A 20,274-nucleotide genomic window follows, 5' to 3' on the forward strand; every position below is an offset into this window, starting at 1 on the left:
GAGAGGAGTACTGTAATGTCAGATTCCTCACACAACCTTGTAGCTTGGTGTATAAACAAAATAATGGGTTTTTGGCTTGTATTGAAAGACAGAGCCCTGGCATTAAGGTGCGGTCTCTTTGGAGTGCAAGACAAATGCCATTGAGAAGTGTTTTAAGACCAGATAGTGCATGGGAATTTGATTTTTGTCAACATCTGAATTAGAAGTGATTGTGGGCTCGATCAGGAACTGAAGATTACAATTCAATGTCATCATTCTACTTATATGAACAATAATGTAAAGTTAGAAATGATATTGCAACAAAAGCGTGAAGAGAAATGGACATTCATAAAATAATTAAGCACCTCAGCAAGACGGTTTGTGGACAGATTACCCACATAAACAGCCAAAATTGTGACGTCATATCAAACGAAGAAGAATTGTGACGCCCCCTCTCTCTCGCCCCTCCACTCTCCCCTCCTCTCTCGCCCCTCTCTCTCGCCCCTCTCTCTCCCCCCACTCTCCCCCTCTCTCTCGCCCCCTCCTCTCTCCCCCTCTCTTAAATTGTGACTCCCCCTCTCTCTCACCCCCTCTCTCCCTCTCCTCTCTCACCCCCTCTCTTGCCCCCTCTCTCCCCCCTCACTCCCCCTCTTTCCCCCAACTCTCTCCCCCCTACTCTCTCACCCTTCTCTCTGTAAATGTATTCACAAATGTATTCACAAAAACAAATAAATAAATAAATAAACATTAAATGTGACGTCATTCTTGACGTCATAGCACCGTGTCTTGTCATTGGTCGACAGATAAATGGCCGTAACTTGGGAACCGCTTATCCGATTAATATCAAACCTTGAAAAGGCACATCTGCGGGGCCCGGCAATATTCCTGGCAAGTTTCAATCAGATTGGACTAGTGGTTGTCGAGAAACGGCGGTCGCAGACAGACAGACAAACACGCACACACACACACACACACACACACACACACACACACACACACACACACACACACACACACACACACAGATTGCTCGAAATATATATATATATATATATATATATATATATATATATATATATATATATATATATATATATATATATATATATATATATATATATATATACACGTATACATACATACGTACACACACAAACACACACACACACACAAACACACACACACACAAACACACACACACACAAACACACACACACGCGAATGTGGATACATTGAGCATTGGGACATGGGAGGTCTATGTACCACATTTTGAAACCGGCATTGGACATAACCACCAACAAAAGATTTGCCATTTTAAATGGCCTCCCAAGCATAACTGCTTGAATTTCAAAATCCACTGGACAACGATAAAGGTTTTTCACTTGCCGGAGAAAATATTTACTTTCTGAAGTCACCCTCCCAAATGAATAACTGTCTGTGGTTTTATTTCTGATGTGTATTAAATTGTGCAAATCATTAATCATATGCACTTCGAGATATACATATATAGGACTGCTGTGGAGTGCACACAATTAATATTTTAGAATTGCATTTACGTGGGTTTATTACGTAACTTATTAAAATAATTCATAATAACTTATTTAAGCATATGAATATAGTTATTTGTATGAAAAGTTCTTTCGCATATTTGGGCTAAAATGCAGAATAATTCAACAGCAACTTATATGGGATTATCAGGACCGTGGCGTGCCATTCTCATCTCACTCTTTTCTTTGTTAACCATCGCTACCATCATGGGAAACCTGCTCGTTCTTGTTGCTGTGGTTCGATTCCATCATCGCATGCATGCGGTTATGAGTATTTTCATTTCCTCACTTGCCTCTGCCGACCTGTTAATTGGAACAGTGGAAATGCCTCTGACGGCGATGCAAATAATTGAAGGTTCCTGGCCATTGAATCGCCAAGCATGCAACTTCAGATTTGCAATCGATGTAACGAGTATTACGGCGAGCATCAACAGTTTGGCTGTGATCGCAATCGATAGATACTTGGCCGTTACGAGGCCACTTCAATATCCGTCCCTCGTCACGAAGCGTCGAGCATCTTATGCTGTAATCACTGTTTGGATGTTATCTGTTGGACAGTCCTTTCTTCCGATTAACTTAGGTTGGTACCGTTCCAAAACACCAAATGCACTCGCATGCTATAATAATCCAAGGTGCTGTAGCTTGATGGCCAACAAAGAATATATCGTGTTCGCTGGTAGTTTAACATTTTATGTCCCTGCTACGATAATGATTGTCGTCTATTCACGGGTGCTGAAGGAAGCTAACCTACAGGTGAGCACAATGTTATTATTAGCTGTTTCAAAATAATGATGTGTCTGGTGTAAATTAGATGTGATGATTCCTTTTTCCTCTTTCTGCATTTACAAATGAATTGAGAGCTTGCATCACCTTAGGCTTTCAAATGGCAATATTCCATTGCATTTACACATATTCATAGCGATATATATATATATATATATATATATATATATATATATATATATATATATATATATATATATATATATATATATATATATATATATTTCTAAAATTTACTCCAGAGTTTTGAAATTGCAACCTTCAAAGTATTTTGTAATTTTATGAGTAATGCATTATCTTTGAATTGTTGCACATTCTAGGGACCTTTACATGTTTATTGGAAACTTTGAGTATGTCTTTTATTGTACATGCATCAAACTTTTCCATCATTTACTAGGCCTATTAGCCCTTCTCTTTTCTCGATATTATACATTTTATAGGATGTGTTTCTTTCCTTTTGCACAGACAATATTCCATGATCATTGCTTTTTGGTTAAAGGGGTGTTTGAATCGTTCCCAGTCTGTAGTAGAATAATATCTAAGTAATGGCAAAATGTAAACTGTTGAATGAAATTAAAATAAATAACAACTGTGATGTTATAATGTAAAAAAATACTTATTTTAAGAAAAAAAATCAACTTAAAATTGTTGAAAGATGTATAAATATTCGAGGCGTCTTTCTTCTATACTATTAAGCTTGGTGTTGGCTTAATGGTCAAGGTGGTTGGCTTAAGATCTTAGGGTCTTGAGTTTGATCCCCCTGTTGTTCCGTTGAAATAACACTAATTGGGTGTTGACTCAGCTTGTCATCTGGCAAAATGAGTATCAGCTTACTGGTAACAGGGGCACTAGCGACATCATTGGTACAGCTAGCGACATCATTGGTACAGCTGTGCTTCCAGAAAATGATGCAACCAGCAGCCATAGGATGCATATGAAACAACAACAACAATGTTCTATATGCTTCTATTCCAGATTAGTTGGAGTCATACATAAGACTTAAAAATGGTATATGCTGCTGCCTTGCTTGATGCTCAACATTTGAAGGAAAGACCATGATAAAAAACACCAAAGGTTGAGATCCATGAGTAGGTGGAAATTCCTCCAGGACTGCCCCATTTAATGGGGAGAGAAAAGCTATGCCATAAAAATGACATCGCTTGTACCCAGAGTGTTCTGTCAAGTGATATCACTTCCCAAAACTCAGTGGCTGTTTTGTGTGAAAGTCAAGTCTGGTGTTGCCTCAGGTATCTGTCCGCATGTGTGTTTGCGAGTTGTTTCATAGCTCCTCCCTGAGCCTTCGCACCTGAAAAAAAAATGCTGCTCATACGTTTGAGTGCTAACAATTGAAAATGCTGGTGATACAAATGCATATACAGTGTACTTGGCTTTGAGCTGTCTGGGCTCGGTTCCATTCTTGTCCTCACTATCAATCGTGATCAGATTGGTACTTTACAGGCATGGAATTTCATCAGTGAGTGAAGCACAGACCTCAAAATGGCATTAAGCTGGATACCCGTCTGCCAGAATTAATTTTTTGTGGCTATTAAAGATCCTATGTTGTCTATAGCAGAGTCGATAAGATATTGCCCACATGCTGGCCAAATGAGAAATTGTTCCATGACGCCTCAGTAATTAAGAAATCAGTGGACCTAATTTGTGGTTGAATTATCAATGTATGGCACCATATGTATTCACTCACAATGATGCTCTCCACACCACAAAAATAATGCTTATCTTGTGCAACATTGTAAACAACAAACGTGTCTGGATGATTATACTTCGGCCAATGCCATCTCAGATATTATTTATGGTTGTTAATCCGTGTCATTGTGGTCACATCATGAAGTTAACAAGGACTGCAATTTACATGATGATAAATGTTCTGAAGATGCTATTTAGGAGACTATTCAGTCACAGAATGACTCCTCAGTTTTGCATTATTTAGGGGATTACATGAACATGGTTGCGAAGTTTATCTAATGTTGCACAATATTGCACAATCTTGCTTATAAGTGGAGACCCTGCCACGTGCATAGACGTGCACAAAACTATTGTACATCTCTTGCCATAAAGTTGCACTCTAAAATTTGTGCATTAAACAAATATATGGAAGGGCATAATATTAGTGGACAAAATAAGGTGAAGCTTCATTTGAACTTGAATTGAATTTTTGAATTTGAATTGCGTTTGAAAAATGATGTTTTCATTTGAAAAACATTTTAATGATCTCATCTCAACAGGCAAAGAAAATTTCCCAGAGTGGTCGATGTGTTGGGGATGCAACAAAGCAGATGATGTCTGTCAATGATCATCGTGCTTTGAAAACCTTGAGCATCATCATGGGAATCTTCATACTTTGTTGGTTGCCGTTTTGTTTCATTTTACCTATGCAAGCATTTTGTACATCTTGTACGACAGATGCTCTATATTATAGTGTCATATGGATAGGATATATTAACTCAGTGTGTAATCCAATACTTTATTCGAAAAATCCTGAATTCATGAACGCTTACAAACAGCTGCTTTCGTGTCACATAGTACATGTTTCAAAGCTTTAAAGTACAGTTGAATGTCGTATTCAGTCAACTTCAACCTGCAATCTCCTCCCAAGAGACACCTAATACGATATTATTAACAAAAAAGCGTTGTAGCTTTGTTAATTTACACTCAAGATCTAGGCTCATGGAAGAGTGAGTTGACAGAGAGTAAAAATGCCACAAAGTGACTGTGGAGCAGTAAAGCCACACGTGGGCAAAACCATCAAAGGAAAGGAATGGTGTATAGGACAGCTATCCCACAGTAATTTCCTGACCTTGTGATAGCTGTCCTCTGCACCATGCCATACAATGTAAATTGGGGCAGTTCATTCACTACACTGATCAAAGGCTTCTGTTGAAGCTGCTCTTCAGAAGTACTCCATGAAATTCAAGGCTCAACAAACTTCTCTGATGGTTGTTTGACATCTGAATAACTTCCTTGCTCTTTCCTCACAATTTTGTAGGTTAGAACATCTTTTCCAAATCTAGTGCATGGTTCTCATCCCTCTTGAGGAGTTTTTTGATGCTCTGTCAAATTGATGCCCAAGCATGGTGTCATCTTCCACTTTCTGATTACTTTTCTCATTATTCATTGAGGAATGGCAAATACTTATCACAACTCAAATGGGGTTCCCCATGTCATTTAAGAGTTATTATATTTTGAGAAAATCCACTTGAGGAGGATGGTTCTGAAAATAAAAGGGCTCAGTACCATTTGAAGAATACTTGACACTCAGATCTGAGCCTTTTTTGTGGACATAGTCAAGGCTCTTGGAATAGCTCGAACTCAGATTGGATCAGGCAGAAACATTTAAAAAAAATAACAGCAGGAGGAGAAGGGGAAAATGCCAACAGTAAGGTGGATGGAGAAACTCGACGAAGACGGACAAATTACAAAGTCATCCATTGGATATTCCTTCTGTTTCCTTAAAATTTACCATATTCTATTTCCACCTGATTAGTTTATTTTTAATCAGCATTATGTGTGAAATTGACACAAACATGTATGGGCTTAAAAATCGACCCTATCTGGGAAAGTATATCATTGAAACTGTGTTTATTTATCTTAGCACACAATCATAGTTGAAGCAAAGTTGTCATTTAATTACCTCATGCATAACTTAGAGGAAATTGATCTGTGAATGATTGTGTTGTTATACAAGTTGTGTAAGTTTTCCATTGTTAAATGAGTACCACATGTTTTGATGTGATTTGCATGTGCTTTGAATTATTATATTTTAAAGGAATTCCTCATATACTGTAATCGTAAATACGTCGCAAAATAAAGGACCTAATTTTATAATTATATATAAATTCTCTATTTGTTGCACATCTTCAGCAGCAAGAAAGTCAATTACTTTACATATACAGATGTAAATATACAGTACTGTGCAAACGTTTGGGTTATTTTCACTCTTTTGGTGCTATTTACCATTAAACATTTGTGGGAAGTTAAAAGTGTGCAATATTGGTGAATAATAATTCAATTTTCTGTGAAAGTCAATTCAATAGCAGTTACCATTATGTATATTAAATAAATTATGAAATTGAAAAAGTTTTATTTTTACTGAACATATATTATCTTGTTTTCGTAAGAGCCACTTAACAAAGACAAAATATGCATCAGGAGCTCACAACATGATATGCTTCCGTGCTGAGATACTTGATCCCATGATTGGCCAAAAGGTTTCTATCGAACTGTGTTCAGTTTAAGTTGATATAAAGTACTTCTGGATTGTATAACTTACCGTTTTTCAAGGTCAGCCAATGAAAAGTTGAATTTGGTGGTGGAACATATGGGAGGCAGAAGTAATGTTTTACATAATGTGAAGTGTGATGTCTGTCCATGCGTTCACAGTTAGGCTATCTCACGTTTCTCGCAGCCACTTCCCGCACTGCTTTTGAAAAGCTCCACATGCAGGAAATGCTCAACAATCAACCAGGAGAAATGCATAATATCGAATAAGATACAGTTTTTATATAAATACAACATGGAATCACAGTTTGTTTATTAACATTGCATAAGATAGGACCTGGGATGACAGTATGGCCTCGAGGTAACCGAACTCATCTTTAAGCCTGTCGCCTGAGTTTGAATCCCGACCAAGCCATAAAGTGTCATCCAGGTGTTTCACAGGCAGGGTGATTCATCAGTGTGTGTGCCATCCCTCCAATGGATGTTAAACTTGGTGTCCCATCTACCGACATTAGTTGGTGGTTGTTAAATATCCTTCGCGAAGAGTAGGTGAGCGATCGTCAGCACCATGGCCAAATTCCTGCCTGAACTACTGCTGGGAAGACAATGCCGAAATACACAGCCCCAGTATAACCCCTGCTCAGGAAGCTGCTTCGGTGGCACCGACGCTTTGTGACAGAGTGTGAGGCTTTTACTCAGTTGAACAAACCATGTCGGCATTCTTAATTATAGAGGCCTGTCGCCTATGGCTGCTGGTTGCATCATTTTCTGTGGGCACGCCTGTGCCACTGAGGCAGTGCCCTCTATTACAGAACACAGGTACTCATTTCGCTGACCTCAGAATGATGACAGGTTGAGTCGACCCCACGTGATGTTAATTCAACGGCTGACATAAGCTCAAACTCAACACCCGAAGATCTTCAGCTCGCTACCTTGACCATTCAGCCAACACTTGGCTTGAGCCGATATAGAAACAGTTTTTTAATTTTTTTAATACCTCCCTCCATTTACCAATGTGACTGAAAAATATGATTTCATAATACACTTCAAAGAGCTCGAAAATAAGCTTAAATTTAATAATTGGTGGACTCGATGACATCATTCATTAATTATCGAGGAGTTTAGCTTTTCAAACCCTGACCGATAATGAGTTATATGAAATACTTTAATGGCATGTGTGTTGCATCCTTGCTTGACACTCAACATGTAAAAAGTAAAGAGCATGGACAGATACAGAGGGGAGGGTGAAAATATGGGGTGGGGAGGGGGGAAGAGGGGATTGGGGGAGAGGCGAGGGAGACTGGAGGAGGAGAGAGGGGATGTACAGAGAGGGGAGGGAGAGGAGGGTGCCAGGGAAGGACTTTCCTTCTGCATCCATCCATTCCACCCCATTCCTCCCACACCAGTGTTTGTACAAATATATATATATATATATCTCTCTCTCTCTCTCTCTCTCTCTCTCTCTCTCTCTCTCTCTCTCTCTCTCTCTCTCTCTCTCTCTCTCTCTCTCTCTCTCTCTCTCTCTCTCTCTCTCTCTCTCTCTCTCTCTCTCTCTCTCTCTCTCTCTCTCTCTCTCTCTCTCTCTCTCTCTCTCTCTCTCTCTCTCTCTCTCTCTCTCTCTCTCTCTCTCTCGTCCTTCAACTCCACAGTTGGTGTCCACGCCCCTCTCACTACTGTTTATTTTGTCCTGTTGCGTCCTAATCCATTCAGTGTTCCAGCTATTCCACAAGCATTGATTCTGCAAACAAACAACAGTCATAATTTAGCCCTGTTACATGGCAATTTAACCGACTCCAAACACATGGTCCATGCTACACTTACCACAATTTAGCTAGGAATAATGAATATCTTTGCAATAACCCAAGCTGGTGTGTGTGTGTGTGTGTGTGTGTGTGTGTGTGTGTGTGTGTATACATATATATATATATATATATATATATATATATATATATATATATATATATATATATATATATATACATATATATGTATGTATGTATGTATATATATATATATATATATATATACATATATATGTATGTATATATATATATATATATATATATATATATATATATATATACATATATATGTATGTATGTATGTATATATATATCTTCTCCTTCTTTCGGCTGCTCCCGTTAGGGTTCGCCACAGCGGATCATCCGTATGATCCGCATAGTGATTTGGCACATGTTTTATGCCAGATGCCCTTCCTGACGCAACCCTGGTCGCCTCTTACTACACAGGGATATTGTACACCTATTTTAACCGGGGTATACACCGGCCCAGTACACTGGTGCTCATTTCGCCGACCTCGGAAGGATGACAGGCTGAGTCAACCCCCTGGTGTATTAATTCAGTGGCCCAACGGGGCTTGAACTCAGGATTTTTTAGATCCCAAGCCGCTGGCCTAACCACTGCGCCAACACCAGGCTCATATATATATATATATATATATATATATATATATATATATATATATATATATATATATATATATATATATATATATATATATATATATATATATATATATATATATATATATATATATATATATATATATATATATATCATCTCTCCATCAAGAAGCTGGGGTTGTGGCACAGGCCTTCGTGGAAGGTTTTGTATGCCAGCAAGGGATTCCAGAAGAGCTGCACACCGATCAGGGTGGAAATTTTAAAAGCCAATTATTAAAAGAAGTGTGCAGTCTCTTGACAATTCGGAAAACAAGGACAACACACTTCAGATCACCATCTGACGGGATGGTGAAAAGGTTCAAGAGGACCTTAATACAACAACTGGCCCTATTTTCCACCACCCATCAGGATGACTGGGATGAACATCTCCCGTATTTGTTGATGGCCTACCTAACGAGCCAGCACAGAGCCACCGCATGTAGCCCAGCATTGCTCATATATGGGCGGGAGTTGCAGGCTCCCTCTGACCTGCCACGCGGTCCCTTGCCACAACGTCCTGATAAACCGCCTGGGGAGGACGATGCCGTCATTTGGAGGAGGGTATGGAATGGGTCCATGCCTTCGCTCGCCGCCAGCTCCATCTGGCGGGTGTAAAGATGAAGAGCAGGTACGACCACCGGAGCCAGGCGAGCAATTACACTCCAGTGATGAAGATTTGGTTCTTCAATCCCCGGAAACGAAAGGGCAAATGCCCAAAGCTCACGTCGCCATGGCAGGGCCCGGAGGTCGTCCTGGCACAGATCTGTGACGTGGTCATTTCAATCAAAATGGGACCACGGGCTCTCCCTCGGATTGTCCTTGCTGACTGATTGAGGCCCTACACCGGCGAACAGACACCACCTTCATGGATCGCTCCAGCTTTGAAGGCAAAGGCCAAGTCGAGCACCTCTGCGGATGTGGGGGGCTCATGTGGGTAAGAGATAGCGACAGTAACGCCCATGTGTGGAGTGGTGTAACCGCCCCACACAGGGGGCCCAGTAGCACTAGCCTAAGGGGGATGGCATTGTTTGGCTCACATGGGGATGCCATTGATGGTAGCCTCTATGTGGGTGCAGAAGCAATGACCATGAGGGTGGGCTCGGATAAATTTAGAGATTGAGAGTGACAATAGGGACAGTTTAGGTGGAGACAATGAACATGTACTGGGGACTTAGGGAGGTATAGAGGGTAGAGTTAAATGGGAGTGTGTGTTGTATAAGGGAACACGAGGGTGCATGAGTTTGTTCAGGGAAATTAGTGAGGTGATGTTGTGTAGGTGAGTGGAATTGTGTTTGTGTGTGATAGATGAATTATGAGTGTGAGGGCAAGGCAATGGCCAGGATAAGTGTGATCTTAGGGGAGTGAGTAACGGAATGCATGGTGTGAAGGATTGAATAAGGGGAGTGGATCCCACCCAAGGAAACCCGGGGGTTAGTTTAAAACTAGAGAGGGGGATTTAGCAAATTTACATATGGATGTCGTGTGGTTGGTGCTGATTGTGGAACCTTTTCAAAAAAAAATTTGTGTAGGGTGCAGGAGATAATGGACCAGCTGGGGATGTGGCTTGTGAGCGTAGTGTTCTGATGAAGCAGGCACCCCAGGCACTGGGGACTCATCGGCCAGGTGAGGCTGCAGGTAGGCCCAGGGGGGGGGCATTAGTATATTAGTGGATGCAGCTACCCGACGAGAGGGGCCTGGCGGGCCAGTGTAGTGTGCAATGGGCCCGGGTGCCCGAGCAACAGGACACGGAGCACCAAAATGCAATGTGGGCATCAAGGGGGGGGAGTGCCAGTGAGGGCTCCCCCATGTTAGGGTGATGAGCATGCAAGCTCGGAGGCTGATCCAGCATCCCGGGGGTACTAGCGGTGAGTATGCAGGTGGGAAGACCTACTAGTGGAGCCACACTACCCAGCCACTAAATTGTGCAATGGCACAAAAATAAAATTTGGTGGGAAATGCCCAAAATTGTAAGAGCACCAACACGAGGTGATGGGAATTTGGGTTTTTAGAACCCCATAGTTTAACAAAGGCCTCTTAGCAGGGTATAACCCCGGGGATAGTTTAAAAGTGTAACAATATTAGCCTAGTTAGTATTGATGAAGACCCCTTTGCTCCATCCACTGTCGTGATGATCACCGGCTGCTGGACTTGCCCTCCAGAAGGACTTGAGAATGAGACTTGTCACAACCTAAATGTACGATTGCATGTAGTTCTGCTTTTTCCTTTCCATAGAACTTTGGAGGGATTGGGTATGAATTTGGCCATGGGGACAGTGGGATATAGAAGACAAGATGAAGCAACGAATTGTAAAAAAAAAAAAAAGGGAGAGGCGAGGATAGTGTATATGAGAGAAAATACGTTGGATGGGTGTGGACGAGTGGGGCCAACCTCGAGCTCTCTTCCCCGGCACCACTGCCCCAGGCATGTGCACACCAGGGACTGGCTGACCATATTGGTCAGACCTGGTGTTAGATGGCATTACCTGGTTTACCTTTTTCCTTTCGTGCTGTTTGCCTTGTCGTATTGCTTTGTCTCACCATCCCCAGGACCATCAAGGCATCACTCACCTTGCTGGATCACTTGTTCTCCATCCAATGCATCACTCACCTTGCTGGATAACTTGCTCTGCGTCCATTGCATCACTCACCTCACTTCACCATTTGCTCCACGGCCTGTGTTCCACCCACACATGTTCTGTGAACTGCCACTCGCTGTTGCCTCAAACCAGGTAAGAACGTTCAAATTATGATGGTGGTTTTGTTTTCTTTTTTTATGTTTGAACTGCATTTACTGCAGCAGCATGCTACTACACTTATGGACTGCCCTCTTTGCTGCAGCCTCCTACCAGCTTCATACCAGCCATGTACCAGTCTCATGCCACTTTGCTTCACTTCTTGTGTCACGAATTACCATGACCATAAACTACACAAACGCAGATCGGTGGAGGAAGTGGCTTGATTCTTGTCGCTGCTTCCTTTGATAATTTTTGTTAAAATGACCACAACATTTATGGCCTGTATGTCTACAACAATATTTATGTCACTGGCCTGCTGGTTTCTGTTGTTAGGTGTGCTAATGAAGAGCATCAAGGTGGCAAGAAGTCAATAGGTGTCCCCCATCCCTCCACAATTTTCCTTTTGAATTTCTGTAGGTCCTGGGTCAGAAATTGTATAGTTGTATAGTTGTGTAGATTATTAAAGCCTACCAGTAATATGCTTTCGTTTCAAAAATTCCGACAATTTTGGTGTCACATAAGGTATTTGTGTGAGTCAGTTAGATAGTTCAAAAACGCATCAGGAGGGACATATCGAGTTTAAATTGCCGCACACACTAAAGGGTAGATTTAAAACGTATTAGGTAGGGGTAACTTCAACTGCAAGTCACAAAGTAATGCTAACTTTTAATGGCAATGATGTAACTTTTAACCGATGTCTCCAACTGTTGGACGACTCTGGGTGAGTCTTGAACAGGAAAACGGGTAGTGATACTGATTTCATAATCGGATCTGACTAATGCATACAAACTTTTAGGTCCTAAGACAGTTATTTCCCTCAATGCATGTCCAGGATAGACCCATCCCCATGCATGGTGGGATTCTAACTTCAATGCGTTGAGAAGGGTGTAGAATAGATTCCCTTTTTTATGGGATGGGCCTTTTCTCTTTGTGACATACACATACATGCATGCGAGATAGTCATTAGCAAAACGGAGGCTCGTCTACCCCCTTTCCATCAGGACACATTGGCTTGGAGGTGGACGATAAATTTACCCTTGGACTTACAGGACATTTGATTAAGCACACCACGGGCTTTTCCTGAGCAGTTATTCTGATGGTCAAATACGGCTGTGGATCATTTATCTCACCCATATCTTTTGCAGACGTTCGACACCCACCTTTTTCCATTGACGTTCGACACCCACCTCTTTCACCGATGTTGGCGTCCACCTTTTTCCATCGATGATTGACGCCCCCTTTGGCAGCTCTGTGGATGCTGGCTGGCTCTTGTTCATGTCAGGCTGAACGGAGAGGTGATGGTTGTTGTTGACGTTTTGTGAGCGGTTCACGTTTACGCTCGGTAGTTCTGGCAGATGGCTGTTTTCCACCATTCGTTCAACACCACAAGCATGGCATCGTAAGCCAGGCCTGTGCTGATTTGGGGTTGCATCTCGCTCTGTAAATGAAGGAATGATCGCAAGTTTGACAGTTGATCATGTGCAACGATGTGCCAAAAGGCAAGGTGGATTTGGCTGAAGTCCGCTTGAGGCTCCACCCAGACTGGCCACCTATAAAAAGGACGGGAGGACCGTTTTTCTGATAGTTGTTGTGACACCTGGGTGAGAGTTTTTTCAGCTCCAGGCAGTTCCAGTCAGACGGTTGGTGAGCTGGCGAAAGTTTGTTTTGTGATAGTTGGTGATGGCCTTGCAGCCTTGCAGCTCTGACCACTTTGACCGCTGGTGACAGCCTTACGGCGTCTCAGTGCCTCACAGCACCTCAGCGTCTCATCGCTCCTTTCAGCTGTCCGTTGGTTGTGGCTCCTGATGGTGGGTGACCTTTGGACTGTTCCTGCTGGTTCTGCTCAGGACCCGCTCTTGGCATACATGATTCTTGGCGTCCCTGGTTCCTGGGAGTGACGACGTGACATTGATTGGTGTTCGAACCTGTTTGCGAGTGAGTGTATGGCAAGGCAGTGTGCTGGCAACGGACCAAGGCACGCTCGCATATTTCGGGGCATTTTATTTGACGCACGGCGACTTCTACCTTTGGAAGCCGAGAGCGGATTTCTCCCCCCCCCCCCCCTGAATGATCTGCTGGGTACCCTTGTGTAATGTTTAATCACTAAGTAAGGCATAGTGATAAGCAGCTGCAACAATTTGTCTGTTGTTCTGTCAATGCCTGATTAATTCTTTATTTGCTTGAGATTATTTTGATTGATTTGAATTTACAGATTTTAACCACAAAGAAATAAAAAGTTCTTCAGTTTATTAATTTTTTTCCTTTTAATTTATTTGAATTCATTTAAAGTCATTATTTGAATGAATTCATTTAATTTTTTTCACTGCTGCGGGCATGGTGAAGACTGGCTTTAAAGTACAAAGGATCGTATATGGTATGCAGCCTCAGCCTGGCCAGCCGTTCATTGTTCACCATTTTATTGGAGTGCTTGCTTGTGTCCTTAAGCCACTTGCCGAGCACCCAACAGTCGATCAGGGTACAGTTCGTGTCCTGATCAGGATGTACAGTCGGCAGTTGCTTCAAGGTGGAGGTGCATGATTTAAAAAGGTGATATGGTTTCTCTTTGTGAATTTCAAAGCAAAATATACTTGATAACACCTGATTTCTGAGCCATTTGCCGATGTAATGTGTTTTCCAAATTATAGAATCAAATTTGTTTCCACCAATCCCATCACATGAAGAATGGCAGCTATTTATGAAGATTAATGTTTGTGCACATCTCCATGAAAAGTCGATAATGCAACGTTGTTTTTATAATTTGTATATTAAAATTCCCCCAAAATAAGGGTGAAAGATACACAAGATTTCTGGGTTGTATGCAGTACGTACTGTAGTCAGTAATTAATCACACTGGCTCCAACCTGCCGATTCCTTTAGAATTGCCGATATTGGCCAAGCACCAATACTGTGTGTGTGTGTGTGTGTGTGTGTGTGTGTGTGTGTGTGTGTGTGTGTGTGTGTGTGTGTGTGTGTGTGTGTGTGTGTGTGTGTGTGTGTGTGTGTGTGTGTGTGTGTGTGTGTGTGTGTGTGTGTGTGTGTGTGTGTGTGTGTGTGGTGTTGTTCAGAAAGCACAAAATTTTCTTTCTGCTAACTCGCTTCCGCCCTCCCTTCTCTTTCTCTCACTCTCTGTCCCATACTCGCTCTGCCCCCACCTAATATAGAGCAGCACCCTCCTACATATATATATATATATATATATATATATATATATATATATATATATATATATATATATATATATATATATATATATATATATATATATATATATAATCTCCGGATGTGTCTGGGTGTTATTCTCCGGTCGTGTCTGGACGAAGTTTGGCTCCAGACGTGTCTGGCCAGAGTGTGTCGCCACATGTGTCTGGACAGAGTTTGTCTATGTATGTATCCTGGTGTTGTTTACTTCGAGACAGTGTTTGTTTGTCTCCAGACATGTCCAGGTGATATTTGTGTCCAAAGGGTGTTTGTCTTCAGTCATGTCTGGGCACTGTTTGTTTCCAGACAGCTTCACTTCAGACGCATCTGGGCGGTGATGTCTCCGAACGTGTCTGGACGGAGTTTGTCTCCGGACGTGTCCGGATGTGTCATTGGGTTGTTTATCTCCAGACAGAGTTTCCTTATCTCCGGACTGTGTTTGCTTGTCTCTGGACCTGTCTAGGCAGTGTTTATCTTCAGACCTGTCTGTGTTTGTCTCCGGACATGTACATGTGGTGTTTGGGTCCAAGCGGTGTTTGTCTTCGGATGTGTCCAGACGGTGGTTGTTTCTGGACAGCTTTGCTTCAGATGCGTCTAGGCGATGTTTGTTTCCGAACGTGCCTGGCTGGTGTTTGTCTGGATGGGAGTTTATCTCGAGATGTGTCCAGATGGGAGTTTGTTTTCAGACGTGTTTGAGTGGTGTTTGTCTCTGACCAGTTTGGCTCTGGAAGGGTCCAGGTGGTGTTTGACTCTGAACATATCCGGGCAGTGTTTAAGTCTGGGCTGTGTTTGTCTCCAGACATGTCCTTCTTCTTCTTCTTCTTCTTCTTCTTCTTCTTCTTCTTCTTCTTCTTCTTCCGGCTGCTCCCGTTAGGGGTCGCCACACCCGATCATCCGTATGATCCGCATAGTGATTTGGCACATGTTTTACGCCGGATGCCCTTCCTGACGCAACCCTGGTCGTCTCTTACGACACAGGGATATGGTACACCTATTTTAACGGGGGTATACACCGGCCCAGTATACTGGTACTCATTTCGCCAACCTCGAAAGGATGACAGGCTGAGTCAACCTCCTGGTGTATTAATTCAGTGGCCCAACGGGGCTTGAACTCAGGACCTTTTGGATCCCAAGCCGCTGCCCTAACCACTGCGCCAACACCAGGCTAACACCAGTCTCCAGACATGTCCACGAGGTGTTTATATCTGAAGGTGTCCAGGCAGTGTTTGCCTCCAGACCTGTCCAAGTGGTGTTTGTCTCTGGCCAGCTTAGCTCCAGACAGGTCTGAGTGGTGTCTGTCTCCAAGCATGTCCGGTTGTGTTTATGTCTGGCCACTGTTTGTATCTGGATGTGTCCGGACAGTGTTCGTCTCTTGGCAGTGTTTGTCTCTGGACATGTCTAGGCGATGTTTTTCTCAAGGTGGTATTTATAGTATCAGGTCAGGTCAGGCATGGGAGCATGTGCCATAGCAGTGCGTCGCTGCGTCCACTTTCCACCGGTAGTCCAGGTGTCTCCATTTGGCCATCCCCCAGGCAGATGCCTGGACAATCCCCATCTCCTTGAGATGCTGATCAACCTGCTGCAACCACGAGGCATGGGGTCGGCCCATTGGCCTCCTCCACTCATGAGGCTCCCTCCCTGAGAGAATCTGGTGAGCAGGATCACCATCAGGAAAATGAACCACATGTCCATACAGCCGCAGCTCACGCTCGTGGACTGTGTGGGTAACAAATCTCATTTGAGTCTCTCTCAGCAACTGCTCATTGGACACAAAGTCCGACCAGCGATCGCCAAGGGTTCTCTGAAGAGACCTGGCTTCAAAGGAATTTAGTCTCCATCTCAGATCCCTTGTCAGAGTCCAAGTCTCACATACATAGAGCAAGACTGGAAGCAACAATGACCTGAAGACTCAGACTTTTGTCCTCCCGCACAGGTACCGGCAGTGCCACATCCCATGATCCAGTGAATCCATGACCCCCAGGCCCAATCCAGATGACTGTTGACCTCTGGCTCACAGACAGCAGCGATATGAATACCACTGCCAAGGTAAGTGAATCTCTCCGTGACCTAAACGTCCTCACCACAAACTGGTACAGACAGGAGAGAAGTATCCATGATGTCATTGAAAGCCTGGATCTTAGTTTTGACTCAGGACCCATAATCCCAGCAGCTCCAACTCCTCATTCAACACCTTGAGGGCCTCCAAAAGGAAATCAAGAGTCTCCGCAAAGATTACTGCATCATCTGAGAAATCAAGGTCAGAGATCTTGACATTCCTAAAGAATGCACCACAGCTTGATCTCTCCAACATTCTCCGCAGAATCCAGTCCATACAAGTGCTGAAAAGTGTGGGGGCCAGTACACAACCCTGACAAACTTCAGTAACAACTGGAAATAAGTCAGAGATAGTATCTCCAAATCTCACAAAACTCTTAGTTCCAGAATATAGTTCAGACATCAGATCGATCAGTTTTGGTGGCACCCCACGAAGACCAAGAATCCTCCAGAGGGCATCCCGATTCACTGAATCAAACACTTTACAGAGATCAACATAGGCTGCAAGCAGCCCCTGCCGAAACTCTCGTCTGCGTTCGGTGAGGATACGAAGAGCAAGGATACGGTCAATCATTGACCTCTTTGGTGTAAAGCCTGACTGCTCTGGACGCTGGTGCTCAAGCAGATGGTGGCAAACCCTATAAGAATTATCCGAGCAAAGACCTTGCCCGGCACTAAGAGCAGCGTCACCCCTCAGTAGTTATTACAGTCTTGGCGATCACCCCTCCCTCTCCAGAGAGGGACAACAAGGCCCCTCTTCCAATCAGTTGGGATGATGCCTGTGTTCCAGGCAGAACACAAAATGCATGCAACGACATGAGTGCAGCATTTCCACCAGCCTTGAGAAGTTCAGCATGGATGCCACAGATCCCTGGAGCTTTTCCCCGTTTAAACCGGTTCACCGCAGCCCGTTTTTCCACAAGCGTAGTTGGACCACATTTGCTTCGAGGGTCAGCAACAGGGATTGTAACACCATTGACATCCAACTCTACAGCTGGGGGATCAGCCTGGTACAACTTCTCAAAGTCACCGGCCCAGCGAGCCTTCACTTCAAACTCCTCTGTTAAGAGCCTACCACTCTCTGCTCTAACTGCAGTGCTCCGATGGATGGGCTTGGATGAGCGCAATGCGCGAATTCCCCTGTAAACAGGACGAGAATCACCTGTCCACATGTGATGCTCCACCCCCTCACAGATTCCTCGCACATAGGCCTCCTTGTCCACCCTCAGTGCACGTACAGTTTTACGCCTCAGCTCCCTGAACAGCTCAGCTCTGCCATTCAGCCTGGCCCTGCGACTCTGGTCAATGGTATCCAGTGTCCCTTGAGAGACAAAATTCTTCTTTGCCCTGCGGTGAGTTCCAAGACATCCACCAGCAACATCAAGGACGGTGGCCTTGAAGGTAATCCATAACTCTTCAGCACCCCACAAAGCACCCAGACACCCCAAATGTCCACTCAGCCTGTTCACAAACTCCTCAGCTACTCTCTCATCCTTGAGCTTGCAAACATCCAGCCTAGGCTGGGATGGTACCATTCTCCAGGATTTAAGGTGCAGCTTTAGAGTTGCCACAACAAGCCGGTGGTCAGTATTGAGGAACTGAGCACTCCGGTAGACCCTGCAGTTCTGGATCATCCTCCAGCGACCGTCAACGAGGACATGGTCAATCTCCTTTGCCACACCGCCAGCGTTGGAATACCAAGTCCAGCGATGAGCTTGTGGGCGCTGAAACCATGAAGTGGCCACCCTAAGTCCATGACTTCTTGCAAAGTCAAGGAACTTAGTGCTATTCTGATTCATAGTTCCTGACCCATGGGGACCAACACACGTCTCATAACCATCCCTATCAGTTCCAGTCGATGCATTAAAATCCCCCAAGACTAGAAGTGTATCTCGTCTGGGGCACTGATCAACCACAGACTTGAGCGTGGCGTAGAATGTGTCCTTCACGGTGAGGTCACTCGCCTCAGTCGGAGCATACACAGAGACCAGGGAAATGACACCGAAGGAGTGATGAATCCTTAATCTCATAATACGCTCGTTGACCGGTGTTACCTCAATTATCATTGGGGTCAGCTTATTGGACACAGCTACAGCAACTCCTTGAGTATGGTAACCCTCAGAGCGACCAGACCAATAGTAGGTGTAACCACCCACCATTATCTCGCCGCAATCCGGTCTCCGAACCTCAGAGAGAGCTGCAATACCGATGTCCAAACGCTTGAGCTCAGATGATAACAGAGACAGGTGATCATCCTCTCTTAGGGATAGGACATTCCAGGCACCCACTCAAAGGGACTACCTCAGGTTAACCCAAGGAGACTGCCGTCTGGTGGACGACACCTCAGCACCACTCCGACACACTCTCCCGCAATCAGACCCAGGGAGGTTACCCCGTGGTTTCCCTCCTTTCATCAAAGATTGGGGGTCCCGAATGCTTTTCCCCAATCCTGTCATCCGGTGAGCTGCCCTTCGAAGGGAAGCTGCACAGGAGGTACTCCCACGGAGTGGGTTTTCAGATTTTTTTTGCGTTTGTGTGTTTTGCGGAATGAAGGGTTTTACGGTGGCCGGAGTGCAAATCCTGCCACCAACCTCCGAATGAAAAAGTAACCCAACTGCAGGAGGACTTCCGCAGACACAGTTGTGCACTGGATATGGATGGTCGTTGGCTCACAAGGAGCTCCTCCGCCCTTTGACAGGTTTTGTTTTTAATCCTGCTGGGTGTCCATATCCAAACACCCTCCTCACCAGAAAACCTGGTGGGGGAGATGGTTTAGTCGCCGACAACCTGACTATGGAACAGGTTAGTAAAGGTTTACATGGTGCCTGTAGCAGGTCACAGATCTGACCTGACCTGACCTTAACTATTATTAGTTAAGAACAGTAGTGATGGGGAATTATTATATTAATACGCTAAGCCATATTTTTTGGACGTATCTCCTCCGAAACTGCCAGACGGATTGTCGCCATTTTCAGCATGCGGGTGCTCTGTGGTCTAATGTACAGCATAGGCTATGTGAGATCGTGCCAGATGGACAGGTTTGGGAATTTTGGGCGATTTTCTAATTTTTACATTCATTTGCATGGTGACATGTGACGTCACCGCTGAGAGGCGTACTGACGTCATGACATCATCGGTCATTCGCTGACGTCATTACGTCTGTCGTCAACAGACCGTCACCGCTGAGAGGCGTAATGCCACTCCCAGAAAACAGCGTCTGTAATGTAAAACCCTCTTCTTCACATGCTGACTACCGCAGAAGGTACATTTGACACAAACA

The 20,274-nt window shown here is 43.8% G+C and overlaps 2 protein-coding genes across 4 annotated transcripts; both read left to right on the forward strand.

Annotated features, from left to right (window-relative positions):
* The first annotated feature begins 1,631 nt into the window (after window positions 1-1,631).
* LOC147033081 (beta-1 adrenergic receptor-like) lies at window positions 1,632-6,343 on the forward strand. Its single transcript, XM_085859046.1, has 2 exons — window positions 1,632-2,279; window positions 4,553-6,343. Exons 1-2 carry the CDS (start codon window positions 1,638-1,640, stop codon window positions 4,868-4,870), a joined length of 960 nt encoding a protein of 319 aa, XP_085715172.1. The 5' UTR covers window positions 1,632-1,637; the 3' UTR covers window positions 4,871-6,343.
* Window positions 6,344-9,602: 3,259 nt separating this feature from the next.
* LOC147033082 (uncharacterized) lies at window positions 9,603-14,875 on the forward strand. 3 transcript variants are annotated; one of them, XM_085871183.1, is made up of 4 exons: window positions 9,603-9,941; window positions 10,537-10,630; window positions 11,554-11,735; window positions 11,845-14,875. In XM_085871183.1, exons 1-4 carry the CDS (start codon window positions 9,873-9,875, stop codon window positions 11,920-11,922), a joined length of 423 nt encoding a protein of 140 aa, XP_085727309.1. In that variant the 5' UTR covers window positions 9,603-9,872; the 3' UTR covers window positions 11,923-14,875. The 3 variants fall into 3 exon arrangements, with proteins under 3 accessions (XP_085727309.1, XP_085727307.1, XP_085727308.1); XM_085871181.1 differs by having other exon boundaries at window positions 9,605-9,941; window positions 10,537-10,642; window positions 12,887-14,863; XM_085871182.1 differs by having other exon boundaries at window positions 9,607-9,941; window positions 12,887-14,862.
* The last annotated feature ends 5,399 nt before the right edge of the window (window positions 14,876-20,274 follow it).

Source organism: Eptatretus burgeri, chromosome 2, assembly GCF_056783735.1.
Source record: "Eptatretus burgeri isolate ZD-2024b chromosome 2, Ebu_testis_v1, whole genome shotgun sequence".
NCBI lineage: Eukaryota > Metazoa > Chordata > Myxini > Myxiniformes > Myxinidae > Eptatretus > Eptatretus burgeri.

Coding starts and splice junctions, on each gene's coding strand:
- LOC147033081 (XM_085859046.1), top strand. CDS start 1,638: ATGCAGAATAATTCAACAGCAACTTATATGGGATTATCAGGACCGTGG. Junction 2,280..4,552: donor TGAAGGAAGCTAACCTACAG/GTGAGCACAATG, acceptor TCATCTCAACAG/GCAAAGAAAATTTCCCAGAG.
- LOC147033082 (XM_085871181.1), top strand. CDS start 9,873: ATGGATCGCTCCAGCTTTGAAGGCAAAGGCCAAGTCGAGCACCTCTGC. Junction 9,942..10,536: donor GATGTGGGGGGCTCATGTGG/GTAAGAGATAGC, acceptor AAATTTGTGTAG/GGTGCAGGAGATAATGGACC. Junction 10,643..11,553: donor TCGGCCAGGTGAGGCTGCAG/GTAGGCCCAGGG, acceptor CACCATCCCCAG/GACCATCAAGGCATCACTCA.